Source organism: Gallinula chloropus (assembly GCF_964237585.1).
Source record: "Gallinula chloropus genome assembly, chromosome: 1".
NCBI lineage: Eukaryota > Metazoa > Chordata > Aves > Gruiformes > Rallidae > Gallinula > Gallinula chloropus.
The window spans coordinates 25,304,118-25,318,953 of record NC_140085.1 but is presented as its reverse complement, the minus strand read 5'-3'; the positions used below and the strand labels follow the sequence as shown (position 1 = coordinate 25,318,953).

The 14,836-nt window shown below is 47.0% G+C and overlaps 1 protein-coding gene across 5 annotated transcripts in view; it reads right to left on the bottom strand.

The window, feature by feature from the left end:
- Positions 1-2,802: 2,802 nt before the first annotated feature.
- The window catches only part of HIPK2 (homeodomain interacting protein kinase 2), a 130,511-nt gene continuing 118,477 nt past the window's right edge, over positions 2,803-14,836 (bottom strand). For 2 of the 5 annotated variants that reach the window (XM_084279659.1, XM_084279662.1), the window contains exons 14-16: positions 6,887-7,134; positions 5,720-5,880; positions 2,806-3,986 (exon numbers count right to left, since the gene is read on the bottom strand). In XM_084279659.1, the coding sequence (XP_084135785.1) occupies positions 3,519-3,986; positions 5,720-5,880; positions 6,887-7,134 (877 nt within the window). In that variant the 3' untranslated portion in view covers positions 2,806-3,518. Of the gene's footprint in view, positions 3,987-5,719; positions 5,881-6,886; positions 7,135-14,836 lie in introns of all 5 variants that reach the window. The other 3 variants (XM_084279661.1, XM_084279663.1, XM_084279660.1) reach the window with 2 other exon arrangements.

The following is a 14,836-nucleotide window of genomic DNA, read 5'->3' as shown; positions in this document are numbered from 1 at the left end:
CCCCCAAAAAACCCCAAGCAAACCAAGCATCCTAGCCCTGTGGACACCTGATTAATCCTCAGAGAGAGCGGAAGAGCAGGAAGGACCCTGCCCTGCTTTACCCAGCTAGCGCCATCCATGTGAGCCAGTGTCCTTCATCCAGTGACGGGACTGGGAGCCGCGCTCACGCCTCTACGTGGCTCCTCTGGTAAGCGGTTTCTGGAGAGCCATCTATTTGCTTTCTCCTTTAGGAAAACCAAGCCCTTAACACGTAGTGTGGCGTTGGGTTGATTGAATGGGCCAAACAATCATGGCCTGGAGCATCAATAGGTCTTGATCTCATACCAATGTCCTATCAAAGTGATGGCGAGCTGGATCTTACAGCACCAACGCCCTTACCCGCCTTTGATCCAGCTCTCCTGACAGATCATTACATTAGCTGCTGTTTGGTTTTGGCCTCTAATGAATGTTTCTGGACTGATTTTGAAATGCAGATGTGACCCAGAGGATAACTCCTGTCCCTCAAGGCTGTAAGGGCTCTCATGGAGCAGCCCCACTCCCCCTAGGCTAGAGGCAGAATTTGCAGCCTCAGGACAATCTCGTTTCCCCTTCTTCACGCAGTTTGCACAGACACAGCAACCCTTCTGATGCCACTGATGAAGAGAAACAAAATCAACAATAACAACAATACTAAGGAAAAAACATAACACAAAGATTAAGGAATGCGTGTGCAATTAAAACCCAGAGTAAAATATAATAATAATAATAAAATAATAATCATAACAACCATACAATAAAATAACATTATCTTTCCTTTTCATGACACAAGCAGCATGACGCTCTCGCTCCCGAACTGGTGGGAGAGGAGAGGAATGCAACAGAGAGAGCCGGGCTTTGTTTTCCTGCCTCAGGCAAAAGGGAACGTGTTGTCTTTCCAAATGAAGTAGGGGTAAGGTGCACAGGCTGCTGGGAGATTGCATCCTCATCTACAGTGTACTGAGCTGAAATCAAGGACGGGCAGGAAAGAAAACGGTGCAAGGATAGCCCAGGAACCAGAGCTGGCAACCAGGGATGTTATTTGGTGGTTTGCCAGAAGGCAGCAGCCTTGTTGAACCATCTATGCATCACAGGATCTCTTCTTCTTCCGGGCCAGCCAAGCACTTGCCGCCAGACAGTGTCTTTGTCCTTGTCTTTCAGTCAGCTTTTCCCACCTGAGAGAGCCTCCTTCCTCACTGCCACCCAGCGAACCCATCCCTCACCACCCTGCTGACGAACCTGCTATTTTCCAGCATCGTGGGGAATGCCTGAACACTTCACGCTCTAGTTACAGGGAAATGTAGAGTAGTGGAACCGAGCAGCCACGTAGACTTCAGCTGTCATGGGGACATGGAACCATCTATCAAACTCTCTTCTCTCCTTCCTCCCCAGGCCATCTACAGACACGGGTACTCTAGAGACACTTCCAAACACTGAGGCACCAGTGCTGTTACTAGTGAAACTCCCCTCCGAACCAAACCCAGCTGTGGAGGAGGCTCTTTAGAAACCTGTAGGAAAACAAGATGTCCACGTAGTGTGGAGGACCCGCAGGACCACTGTGCTCTTGGATCGAGGGTTACTCTACCGCTGCAGGCAATCTTTTGGGGCACAGGTGGAAAGGGAGGAGGGGAGGCACACACTGTCACAGCTACGTTAGAGTGGGTAAGGCCTGATGTATTACAATACACTTTCCAGTTAAGAACCCTGAGTTTGATTCTCTCAACTTGATCTTTTCGCGCTTTGCCCTTTCCTGGCCCCCTCCCATTGACAGACAGAGAGAGAGATATTGGCAGTGACTAGTGTTTCCCCCTTTCACAAACTGAAGTTTTGTTCCCGTGTCAGACACGCAACCGGGACAACCTGACAGCTCGGGAGGACACTGTTCTCCCACTCCACTCAGAACGTCGGCAAACAGCAGAACAAGAGCTCGGTTTTCCAGGAGGAAACCTGCTATTTCAAGAGGATAGAAACAGACCAGTCCACAGACAAATCCCCAGACCCTCCGGGAGTCACCCTGGGTCTCACAACCGACCTGGTCACTTCCAGCCCATCCAGTGCTTGACCAAACACCCAGCTATACGTACTTCCAACCCCAAACGAACCTCCCCAACACCTCGTCAAGTGAGCTAAGGTTGACGACGTGGGAAAAGAAAAAACCACCACCTGCAGAAGAAGGAAATCAGCAATAACAACCGAAAAAAATAATTAAAAAAAAGATTTAAAAAAAAAGAAGATAAAAAGAGCTGAGAGTAAATTCCGACTAGCCTCAGTCAGTTTCTAGGAGTACCAGTGGAAGTAAACCCTTAAACCGCGTCTGTAGTTCGGTAAGGCACTACAAGGGAATGATGTAAAACTAAGACTGTGACAGTTGTAATGGCTGTGCCGAGGAACACACCACAGAGAGAAGGCAGCATCTGCACACACACACACACACACACACACACGCACACACACACATACCTGGACAATCACATTTGTTACATGCCTATGTTATATCGCTTTTCTTTGTGCAATCACATTGAGGAATAGTCTATTGGTATCGTTGAAGTTCAACACAAAATAGTAAAAACGGCGTATGACCTGTATAGTGCTACATTCTACCAGGGGGAGGGGGAGGATGGGGGATGGGGTGGGGAGAGGGGGTGGGCAGCTAAAATGTCTCCTCCTATACTAAAACGGCTAGGGTTTGGAAAAAAAAAATTAGGTAAAGTTCCAAATAAAAATAAAATAAAACGCAACTGAAATCCAACATAACGTTATTAGAGACCTCATTGATGAACAGCGTTTCTCAGGGATTTATCCAGTGTGTTCACGGAAAGGGAGAAACATCCTCACCGCTTCCGTTCTCCACCAGTGCTGCACAGCCTGTTTTGCCCACCTACGTTTAAGTGTAGCAGTGCTAGCTCTGAATTTAGAGCACTAGGGCAACATTTTCTCCTTCTCCCTCAGCCTTCCTTACCCACATTCTAGTTGCACAAAAAAACCCTCCCCAAAACCTTGTCCCTGTTTTGAGATACAGAGACCACTGCAAAGATGGAGCATAAACCCTTTAGAACGCTGGATAAATCCCTAATCCATATACCTACTGGATTAAAAACCTAATGGATTTCATTTTAGGTGTTCTGGACAACAAATTTCTAAATGTAGCTCACTACTGGATGAAAATAACCTTTAAAAGTCTATTGGTGAAGTTCTTCAAAAGACAGGACCCGCCGGAGGGTCCTTCTGCTTCTCTCTCTCTCTAGTTTGGTGCAGAATGGTTGTTTTTTTGTGGTTTTAATTTTTTTTTCTGTTTTTTCAATTTTCTTTTTTTTTTTTTTTAAATAAAAAGTGTAGAATTGGTTCTCCCCCTTCTTTCCTTTTTCGTTTCTTCATTAAAGTCTCCTTCGTTCAAGTTTCACGTGAGCCTCCCATTGCATTGTTAGTTTGTCATGTTCTTCAGTACAAAAGCGGCCGCCTCACTCCCCCGGGATGGGTGCGTCTCTTGCTCCTTATTCCAGTGTTTAGATGTAAGGGTACTGGTTGACCTTGGTGGGGCTCAGTGGGTATCCAGTGTAGACTGTGGAGGCTGGAGAAGCACTGATATAGGTCTGATGGGCAAACTGAGCCTGGTACTGGCTCGGGTGGATGGTGGGTGAGGGCAGAACCCGTGGGCCCATGCTGACAGGGACCTGGTGGACGATGCTGGCGGGGTAGGTGGTGTGCTGTACGGCGTGTCGCGCGGACCCTTGGGAGGCCACCAGGTGCGCGACGGTGCCCGTGGAGCCCAGGGCGGCAGGGGCGGTGTATGTGTAGAGGTGGGGTTGGGTGGGCAGATGAGCAGCGGCAGCTGCGGCCAAGTGAGGATGAACTGTACCATGGCTGGGACTATTGTGCGGGAAAGAGTACGGGGCCTGAGCTATCGTTGGAGTGATGTAGGCTTGCTGTCTCCGGTGACTCCCTGTGCGATCGGTCGAGATGTGCTGCTGGGCCTGGATAAAGACAGCAACAGTGATAAGCGGTTACAAGACAAGAGAGAACTCTTTACCTCTGCAGTGGTGCTGGGAAGTCTCCCTGCACCACCAGGACAGCCTCATCAAAGTCCCTTGTGTTCCTCCTGACACCCTCAGCATCACCAGAGTCTTCCCTTGGAAATGGGTGACAGCAAAGGGTCCCTCCCAAGCCTAGGAAGACCCTGTAGCTTCATAGATTCACCAGAGTGTCCCCCAAAAGGATAACAGAGTCCCCCCATTTTGAGCCACAAGCTGCTGGCACAGCTACCATGAAGACTCAACCCTGGGCAGCTGGGTCCTCTAAGCACCCCTTCCACACATCCAGTCGCTTGACACACAACACACAGCTTTTCCTAGTGAACTCCCTGCTGATGGAATGCAGTGCGCTGACAGATCAGGGGAGTGGGGCTGCCTGGCTGTGCCTGGAACAGGCCCTTTATCTGTGCCCAGCTTGGGTCTTTGCAGTGATCGTCTCCTCGGTTAGTAAAGCAACTGCTTCATTTTCTAAAGATAAACCCCTCGGCTCGATCAGATCCCGCAGGTGCCTGGTACCCTCACGTTATCAGCTACAATTACTTGAGCACAGGCAACTACTTGCAGTGGGACAGGAACAAGCTACTTCCACAAGGATTTTCCAAGCTGGTTTTTTTTTTGCATTGCACAGTAACGTTACCAAGTTTTCCTGGTCATTTGTGGTCAGAGTATGAAGGAACCAATAAAGTAGGAGTTAGATAGCAAGAAGGGCAGTGCCTCATGCTATTTCCTTCTACTCTTCCAAGCCGCCTCATCCTCCTCGTAAGCACTCCCTGCGCTGTCATTGTGGTCTAAAATGCAGCAGCCACACTCCTCCCCCACTCTTGGAAACAGCATCTCACCCACTTCCTCTGTTTTCACTCATTTTTTTATTTCAAGTTTGTTTAAATTTCAACTGCATATTGAGGGGGAGGGGACAGCCTCCCCAGAATTACTATTTTTGAAAAAATCATTTCTGCTTATATCCAGCTCTGGCTGCAAACCAGTGCTGTCCTGTGAGCTCTCTGCCTTTCTTCTCTTGAAACATTGGTAACTGTGCTGTAACTTCCCTAACTTCATTACCTCACCTCTGGGAAGAGAGAGGCCCCAGGTGCAGTATGTGAAAAGGGCATTATTTACTGAAGCTCCTGAGGAGCCTCTGGGTGTTTTGATCACAGACCATGAGACATCTTGAGAACTGCATGCTGCCAAGTAATGAGATTTGCCCAGATCTCAGCCCAGGTTTATTACGGGATGGATCATACTCATTAAACAAGGTCATGTGAATGTACAGAGACATTGCTTTGCCTTGTCACATCTGATCGGGACTTCTCTCCCCACCCTGCAGCAGGGCTGATGCACTCTCTGCAGTTGAAAGAACTCCCCTGACAGCTACAGAGAGTTCAGTCCATCCTACGTGGTCCTCCACTCCTCTGTGTCTGGGCCACTGCACCTTCTCTCTTACGTTCTTCCTCCTCACAGTGTTACACCACCTGACTTTAGGACACATGGCAAGGACACCGCCAGCCCACTCAGGGCTGGGATCTGCACCACCTCTGCTACCTGAGCTGGAAGATCAAGGTCTGCAGTGAAGTTGAAACAAGTTGATCAAACTTGACATGGGGCCCAACTACGCTTAGACTGGGAGGGAGGTTAACAGCTGGATGATGCACCACCAAAATCTCTCTCAGTTGACTTACCTGACTTAGATTAAGAGGCTGCTGCTGCTGGAAATGTGCTCCTGGTCGCTGCTGCCTATAGGCAACGGCTCCAGATGAGCTCCCTGAAGAGTGACCGCTGGTGGAGGTCACGGTGCTGGAGGACTTGGACTTGTAGGAGGATGAGTGGTGACTGGTGGTGACTGTGCCAGGAAAGGAAACACATTTGTAGCTTACATCACATTTTTTAATTGCTCACCCTACCTTTTCCTCACTGACTCTCCTCCAGAGTGGCTTTTGGGAGGAGGCACACAACAGAAGCAGGACAAGAAAATGGTTTCCCTTAATTAACAGAGTACCTCAGCAGTACTTCATATACATGGCCAGCCTGTTATCCTAGAGGCAGACAAGCAGGCCCGATATCTGGACCAAAACCAGGCCTGGAGAAGGCTATATAGATCCTTCAGAAGTGTGAGAAATATTCTGCCAGCAGAACTGTACGATGCAGGTACAAATCCCAAGGAGAGGAAGGGTAGCATAGTGTGCACAGCACAAAAAGGCCCTGGTTTGGCTGACCTCATGGTGAGTAGGAGGGGAGGGAGCTAGTGGGGAGCTCAGCCTCTGAGCCTCTGTGTTCACCAGCAGTGCATCAAAAGAAAGGACTGCCAAGCAGCTCAAAGCCAACTGCTTCAGGCCAGACTTCCACCATAAGCCCCTTTTCAACACACTGCACTACCACCTAGCATTGCGGAGGCTCTGGATGAACAAACCACATCGGTCCAGAATGAAGATCCTGGGGAAATGTTCTTCCCAGAAACGTCAACAAGTTTGGATGAAAACGCCCATGTGTTCCCAATCTCTTACCCGCTTTAAAGCAAACCTATGGAAAGCCAAGGCAGCCAAGGGTCACACTTGCATTTGGGAGCCTTTCAAGGCAAATGCTGAGCTAAAGGCTGCATTCTGTTCTTGGGTTTGTACAGAAGTTACGGGGACCGACACTTGCCCCTGTGACTCCTGAGTGTACCAGGGTACATCAATAATGCACTATGGCTCCCAAGAACAGATGTGTCACTTGAGAGAAGGGCAGGAGCACGGTTTCTTTGGAAAACAAAATAAACAAACAAACAAAATGAAACCGAACAATGAGATTCTTCCAAGATAAATCATTTATTTCTTACTAATTTTCTTGACGGAAGAGGTGCAATTTACCTGGTGCCAGGCTATCGCACTCTACCAACACCTCACTGGCCTGGGTTTTCAGTGGTGGCACGATGATCGTTCGGGGGTTCCCACTGCAGTGAGTCTCTGGAACCCCTTTGGTGTCGTAGGTGTTCCCGTTATTCTGCCCTGCGCGATGCTGCACGGCGTAAGGGCTGTTGTTGCTGGAGGAATCGGAGTAGGGGGAGTCATGCACGGTGACACAGCTGATGACGTTCTTCCTCTGCTTGGACAAGGTGCTGAAACACAAACAGGCAAGCGGGGAGTGAATGGGCAACGACCGACTGGGAAGCCACCAGAGAGACTGCGCGCGGTAAGCCTCGCTCTGTGCAGGCAAAGCACGCCCTCCAGTCCTCCTCCGGCAGAGAGAGGCTGCTTAAGCCAAATCCCAGGCTTTGAAACACACTCGTTGCTATTCCAGGAAAGCCTTCGTGGAGGTCAAGGAGTGAGTAAGACATTGTGGATAGATCTTATATTCACGCTGCCTAGAATAGCACTGAACCAGACTGCCAGATTTATTTTCAGGCTGCTTTCTATATACGTGTGCAGCAGAAGCCCAGCAGTTATACTATGCTTTGTTGCAAGTCTCACCACCCACACAAAAACGCGGCGGTTTCTCCCAGCCTTCCAGCAATGATTTAATAATAGATGCTACGACTTTTCATGCTCAAATCCCACGAAACTACAAAATACACTCCATTCTATTTACTAATATGGTACAATGGGCATATATTCTCAATAAGCATTTGAAACTGAGGAACAAATGGAGAAAGAAATGAGCCAAGTATATAAAGCTTTCAGTTTTCTTTCTTTGAATAGGCGCTGGGTCTCCTGACTCTAGTGCGGATTATCAAGGTCCTGCTGCAACTAATCTATCTATGACATCAAAAAAGTGATTAAAAAGGAACATCAACACTTCCAAGATTAGTGCTAGAAGTTCATTAGACTAGACTGCATGAGTACGATTGGGATTTGCTCTGCTATTGTGTCTAATTATTCCTGATGGTTTCTCCTTCCTGTTATGAGCTTGTTTAGGGAGAAAAAGAGAGAGCGAGAAAGAGGAGGGAGGAAGGGGGATGGTGAAGATTTGCTTAAATGGCTCACATCCTTGACAGTGCACAGACCTTGACTACAGAAAATAGCTGCTATGTTTCACTGATTGCATTATGTTGTTATGGCAACTGAAGTTTTTAAAATCATGAAAAGAAATGGATAGCACATAAAAAGCTAAGTAATTAGGCTTAATGGTGGAAACAGCCCCAACAGGAACAGAAATGCCACGGAGAAAAAAGAATCCATCTCTTAATTTCTTGAGCGCACACTTCGAAGAGAGTGGTCCCTTTCCCATGGAGTCTCCTCTCTATTCTCTCACTTTGGCCATTCCAGCTCAGGGAACAGCTGACTAATTTGCTTTTCAACTGTGATCAAGTCCCTGGTCTCAGCATCCCTTCTAATCCGGGGAAAGGTGGAACAGATACTGAGAACAGGGACATTTTTTCTTTATTTTATTTTGTTTTGTTTTAGTTTAGTTTAGTTTAGTTTAGTTTAGTTTAGTTTAGTTTAGTTTAGTTTAGTTTAGTGTAGTTTTCAGAGTGCTAAAGGAGCACCAGTGGATTCCCTTCAACTTGTCCGTCCCAAAGCCTCTCTGTCAGCATCCCCAGGCTGCACCTCACCACCTCTTCTCACGAAAAGCCATCGTCTCCTCAATTACAAGAACGCCTTAGGGTGCTGCATTCACAAACAAGTCACCATCACACAGACTTATCCTGGGATATTATCACAGGATCCTGGTATGCCTCAAAACGGCCACAAGACCATGTCTCACACAGAGTGAAAAACACGTCTCGAGAGGCCCCTGATATGCTAAAGCACTGACACCTGAAACAGGGCAGATGCTGAAGAAGGAGGGCAAGCTATTGCCTAGCAATCTGGAAGCTGAAGGCAATCCTTGCAGGAGCAGGGATCTTTTAGATATGGAAGGTGTATGACAGCAGACCCCCATATTATGGCTCTCCACAAGGAGCTGGAGAGAGTTGGATTAGAAATGGAAAGAGCAACAGCGTATCTTAGATGGACAACTACTGTTCATGAAGAAAGATGTAGCAGTTTGGATATGGTGCTTCGAAAGAAGAATATTAAGCCAATAAAAATGACGAATATTGCATCAATATTCCTCTCTCCTTCAGCAGAAATGCCTGTAATCAGGCATTTATGAGTATCCACACTGCTTGCCCTTTGCAGCTACCCTTGGCTGCCAGTTGGGAAGAGATATATATTCTCTACCTCTGACAGTTATTACATTTTATAAAGAAAAATCAAGTCACTAAAGAGTTTTCTGACAACTGATAAGGTCTAGCTATTCTTTTACAGTCCCTTCCTTACATAAGTGGCTGAGCTGCTGAACTGGAAATACTTGCTCTCAGCTGACGCTTGACATGGGAAAGCTGAGCTGCAGAACTGGAAAGGTATTTTTCTGTGTAATTTGTGCTATTTACTCTTTTAGACTGGCCATATTTTTCGCCAATTTGATTGAAGGCTTCTCAAAGCAGGGATCCTGAGGAGCCTTCTCCTTCAAAGTGCTATAGCTCCTTGGTTACAATAAGAAAATCAAATAGATCTGTTTGGCTAAACAAGTAAGTGACCCCCAAACCTAAACCTTTCCAGAGAGTGGGGCCGCAGCAGGGTATTAAACTCATTTAATGGCTGGGAAATCGAGAAGGACCAGCGCTATGGCCCTGCCAGGCTTTACACAAGTGCTCAGCACTACTAATACATGTCATCCACCAAAATCAACTGGGCTGTTCCAGTAACAGAGCTGAAGCACATGGGTATTTGCAGGATTAGGGCCTGAGTGATTAGCCTCTCAACTCAGCAGGCTGCACCCTTTTAAGAGCACGAGGAGTCCCATCGAAATGCAGCTGCAGTTTTGTCCTTAGGAACGGTACTGACTTCAGTTAATGTCAGCAGGCAGAACACACCCAGAGCTCTGCACCTGCTGTACCACAGCCTGCCCCACAGATTAAGGGTGGGAATTTCAAAAGCATCAAAGGCCCATCTCATGCTGAAAATCAGCTGGTTCACAGGCTGAAAGATAACATGTTAAGTCAAAATGGTGGGCTTTTGAAAATTTGACCCAGGAGAGCTAGCGTTCCCCCTTCTCAAAGCCTTCTTGGCCAGGAACTGCCTCCTGCCAGCTGCTCTCCCCACCTCGCTGTAACGCAGAAGGCATCTGCGTGTGGGCCAGGCTGGCGTATCGCCTTCCCTGCTCACAAACTCTCAGGACTCAGAGCTTTTACCTGTTGACACAGCACTTGCCTACTCAGCAAGCTTACTGTATTCCTGTAACTCAGCCACAGCTTTTGGGGGTGTTTGTGCTTACACAGAAAAATACTATTAGAAGTCTTGCCCCCTTCCTATTAAGCTCACTCCAAGCCTGGTAATTGCTTTCCCTCCTGCAAGCACTGCAGCAGCAGCACGCGTGATTTAGGAGTGTTGCGAGTCGGCATGTGTTCCTGGTCAGCCTGTGTGCCTGCCTGCATTATGTGGGTAGGTGTATTTTAATTCTCCAGAGGAGGGAGAGGGGAAGATTACCAAAGTGGCATCAAATCCATCTACACAGACTGAAAAGCAATAAGCCAGGAAGGCTTTTTAACCCTTACTGGTTGGAGCTGCCTCCTCCTTTTCAGAACAGCCGCTGGAGATGTGTGCCCTGTTTTGTACGTTCATGATTAGTTTCTGAGCGGTCGCCCGTTCCCGCCTGCTCCCGAAGAGCTTGTTCTCAAGCCTGGACACAAACCAATTAATTTCTGTCCAATCTGCAGACACAGAGCACAACCTTTGAAGGTGCAGAAGCAGGTCTTGGAGGAATCTCTCCAATACGTACCACCATTGTGAATGCACAGAGGAGAGATGGATGTGGGTGCCCACTCCCCAGAGCAAGGCAAGATCTCCAGGGAAAGTCTAATGGAGGAAGAAGAAGATGGTTTGTGCAGGGGCTCTGGGCAGGAAACTATGGTGGGCATCTCAGACACTGCTAATGGAAAGGTGCCCAAGGCAGATGTTGAGAATGTGAAGTGAAAGGAAGTTCAAGAAAAGAAGATGCTGAATTAGGTGTTAAAATAGCACTGGATCCATGGACAAGGACAGGGACAACAGCTCTTGTAACAGCGCAAACTGAGATGATTCCCGCATGCTGAAGGCACAGCCCAAAAGCTCAGTACACGACAGCAACGCATGAACAGGATGTTTTCTCCCCTGAATATCTCAGATTACAGCAGAATCCCAGAAAAAGCAAATGGAGTCAAGCAGGGGCAATACTTCAAGCGTCTGCTTCACCCACAGAGATAAAAACCTTTCAGCGTGGCTGACGCTAAAGCAACAGAGGCTTTCTGCTCTCAAGGTCACCAAGATGCCCTTCTAGTTTGGGGGAAGAAGGCACCCATCCCACACCTGTGTCTCTCTGCAGGTGTGCATGCATACCATGGCACATTAGCTACATCACGTCACTAAAATTCCGTTCCAGGTCTCTGAAAACTTTGTAACATGGAACCTTTTCAGCTTACTGCTTCAGAATAATCCTCCTACTCTAGGAAAGCAGAGAGTCAGCCAACAACAACTCACACTACAACTGCAACTGCTCTCTTCACGTTGAAATCTTATGCCAGGCACAGCTCAGCGCTGACAACGTGCCCCTCTCTCTCCAGCTCAACCTCCATCCCGACCTGTTAATCTGCTCTCACCTTCTTTGTGAATTTGTGATGGTAAGAAGTACCACACTGAGGCCATTTTATTAGGCTACACAGCACGTGCTGAAGCTATTTCAGTCACATACACTGAATTGCTTAGCAGGTTGTAAAGGTTCTGCTGCTGAAGGTTTGCTGAGAGAGCTACTGTCTATCTCTGTTATTTTAAGCACTAGTTGCATGTTGGTGTGTCTTCTGGAGATGGAAGGCAGCAATCTCTTCACCAGATGACTGTGGTTAGTCAATGTATTGCTATGCAGAGTCAGTGCATTACTATGCACAGCGTAACCCAGCCATGATAGGCTGGATGTCAAAAGAGAAATACAAAATGTATTTTGACCCTCACACATACACACAGCAGCAATTTGGCAAAAACACCTGGTTTGTGCCTGCCTGTGACTCCTGTCATCCTGGGGGGAAAGAAGATCCTCTGAAGTAGGCTCCACCACCATGACACTATGATGCGAATAAGATGAACGAACAACTCTAATCAGCTCATGCACAGTTATGAAGGTGAGACTCACAGAGACTTCACTGTACAGTTTACCATCTTAAGGAAAAGGAAAAAAAACCCAACCCTGCAAGAATTTTGTGACAGTTAAGATGGCCAGTGAGGTAGTTACTTAGTATGCCCGCAGCATGACCACTGTGGTCAGTCTTTCTTGCCCAGAAAGACAGTGATTCCTGTGAACATCCCATGGAAAGCCAAGTTGGAGAGGTGTTACCTGCGAAACAGAGCAGGCAGTGGGGAAGTGAGGGACGATCCTGCCTCTGTGGGGTGGAAGCACCCTCAAAAGCACCCACCTCAAGGCCATCACTGTATTGTTTCAAGAGACCAGATGTGTTTTCCTTAGCTGCTGCACCCCTTGCTTGAATGGGAAGCCATCTAGGCACATCCCAACTGCCACGTCCACTGCCTTTCCTTCCACCTCTTCCTCCTGCCATGCTCTGTGACACAGCCCTTGGCAGGACATGGAGATACCCCTTGCTGCTCAACCAGTATATCCCTCCTGCAGGACCCTCTGTGCTCTCCCTCCCTCCCGGCCACAACTCAGCCATCCCAGGCTGCACTCGTGCCTCTCTGCTCTGTGTTTAACTTGTTGCTTTATTTTCCTTCCCTTCTGAGGTTCAGAAATATTTAATCAAGGCAGGATTTACATTTAAACCCCTGCACCCTGTAAATTTGCATACTGGGGAGTACTTAACCCCTACTACTTGCTGAACATGTGCTCTGATTACTGTGTCTGCAGTTGCACTGGCTGGCTGGCTGCTGGACTTTCTTGCTAGAGCAAGCAGAGAAACTTATGAGGAATAAATTTTTAAGAAAAATATTGAGCCTATCCTCTGCTTTTGCTCTCTGCAGTGCTTTATAGGTAAAGGTTAGACCTAAATTCTTCTTTCCAGAATAAATAACAGCACAGTGGTAAACATCTCTTCAGCCTACAGAGTGTCTTTGTAAAGAATGCTGAACTGAGAGTCTAGAAATTTGCCAGTGATAAACAACAGGGTCATGAAAGTGTTTCCTGTCCATATAATGCTTTTTATATGCAAATTTTTTTCTACTGTTCCACGTGACGAAATGTCACATGCAAAAGTATGTGGGCATCAGGCAAAAACAGTTTCAGTCAAAATGTTCCCTTTTTATTTTGACCATTTCAATTTCTCTCCCTACATTTTGAAAGAAGATTAAAAGCGCCCAATAAACCAGAGAAGAGAAGCCTTTCCCTTAATTAGTTAATCAACTAATGTTTTCTTCCCCTTTAAAAAAAAAAAACCAGTCAAAATCTTTTTGCAGTTTTGAAGCTTCCACAGATTTTACTGTGTTGAGGATATTACCACAAAAATCTCAATGAAGCCCACAAAAAGCCCGGGTCTGGACAAACTGACTTGTTTAACCAGGAATTTCCCCCCTGAAAATCTCTGACCATTTCTCTGATGACTCTCCCTGCCTAATTGTACCTGAGGGTCCTTTTGTGATTCTGACCCAGGCATGGGGCCAGGGCCCAGTAGATGGCCCCCTTTGACAAGGTTCCATCGAGCAGGTCCTCCAGAGCCCACCTCGCACCACCTCCCCAGCACCTTCACCCAACAGTAGCCAAATATTTTCAGACTATTGATTTTAAAATGACTGCACCAAGCTACAGTCATCAACAGAGCAAAACACATGTGAGCAAAGAACAAGCAACGTGCTACCCTGTCTGCCCGGTCAGCTGGGATTTCATAAACATCCCACTTGAACATCTGTGCTTTTCATTAGGAATAGGAAAAATTCTACCCATACTACACCGAATTCTTTGGATTTTTCTTTCTCCAATAAAGAGGTTGCATCCCCTGTACTAGAAAAGCTCTCTCTGCTGCTCTGGTATTATACAGAGGCCTCTCTGCCAGAGTAAATCTGAGCTGTAGGGCTCCTTTACTGCATCAGTAGTATCATATTTTATCAGCATTACCAGTCCTACTTAAACCGAGACTTACAAATTCTTTACATTGCCCAAAGATCTACTACTTCACACCACCACAGGTAGTTCTAATCTTTCTTCTCCAAGCAATCAATAAAATAAACATTTTTAGTCTCATGGGTCAAAAAGAGATTTCCAGTCCCACGGAAAATAAGGGAAGGAAGTGCTGCAGCAAATTCCGGAGCTGATCCAATGCTGGTGCAGTTAATGCAAAGGTATAACCACTATCAATAAGATGCGATAAGGCAATTAACTTTGATCAGCCATGTGATCTCTGTGTTCTACTCCAGAAAAAGCTAATACTGGTTAGGATGTGACCAACACCACATTTTATGTTATTCCTTAGTTTTCACCCCCACACTGGAGCTATTGCCCAACAGGGTAACAACATTTGCATAAATACCAGTGAGACAACGTATTCTTTGCACGGTTTCATTTTTGACTCAGATCCTGAACATTCGGGCACTGCTTACAGTAAAGCACACACTCTTCACTGTCACTCCCATTTTTCTCGGAGCCCAAAAAATACACCAGAAAACTCGGAGGTACTTTCCCAACCGTGACGTGCTTTCAGTGAAACAGACCTCACAACTTCGGCAGGGGAAAAGCTCACAGGCATTAAATACTGATACAGCTTCACTGACTGGAAGCTACGTTCTTATTCCAGGTGGGAAGCTGGTCTTAGACATGCCAGGGTCAAAAGGCTCTGAACAAGTTCATTTCACTCTCCTGGAGACTTT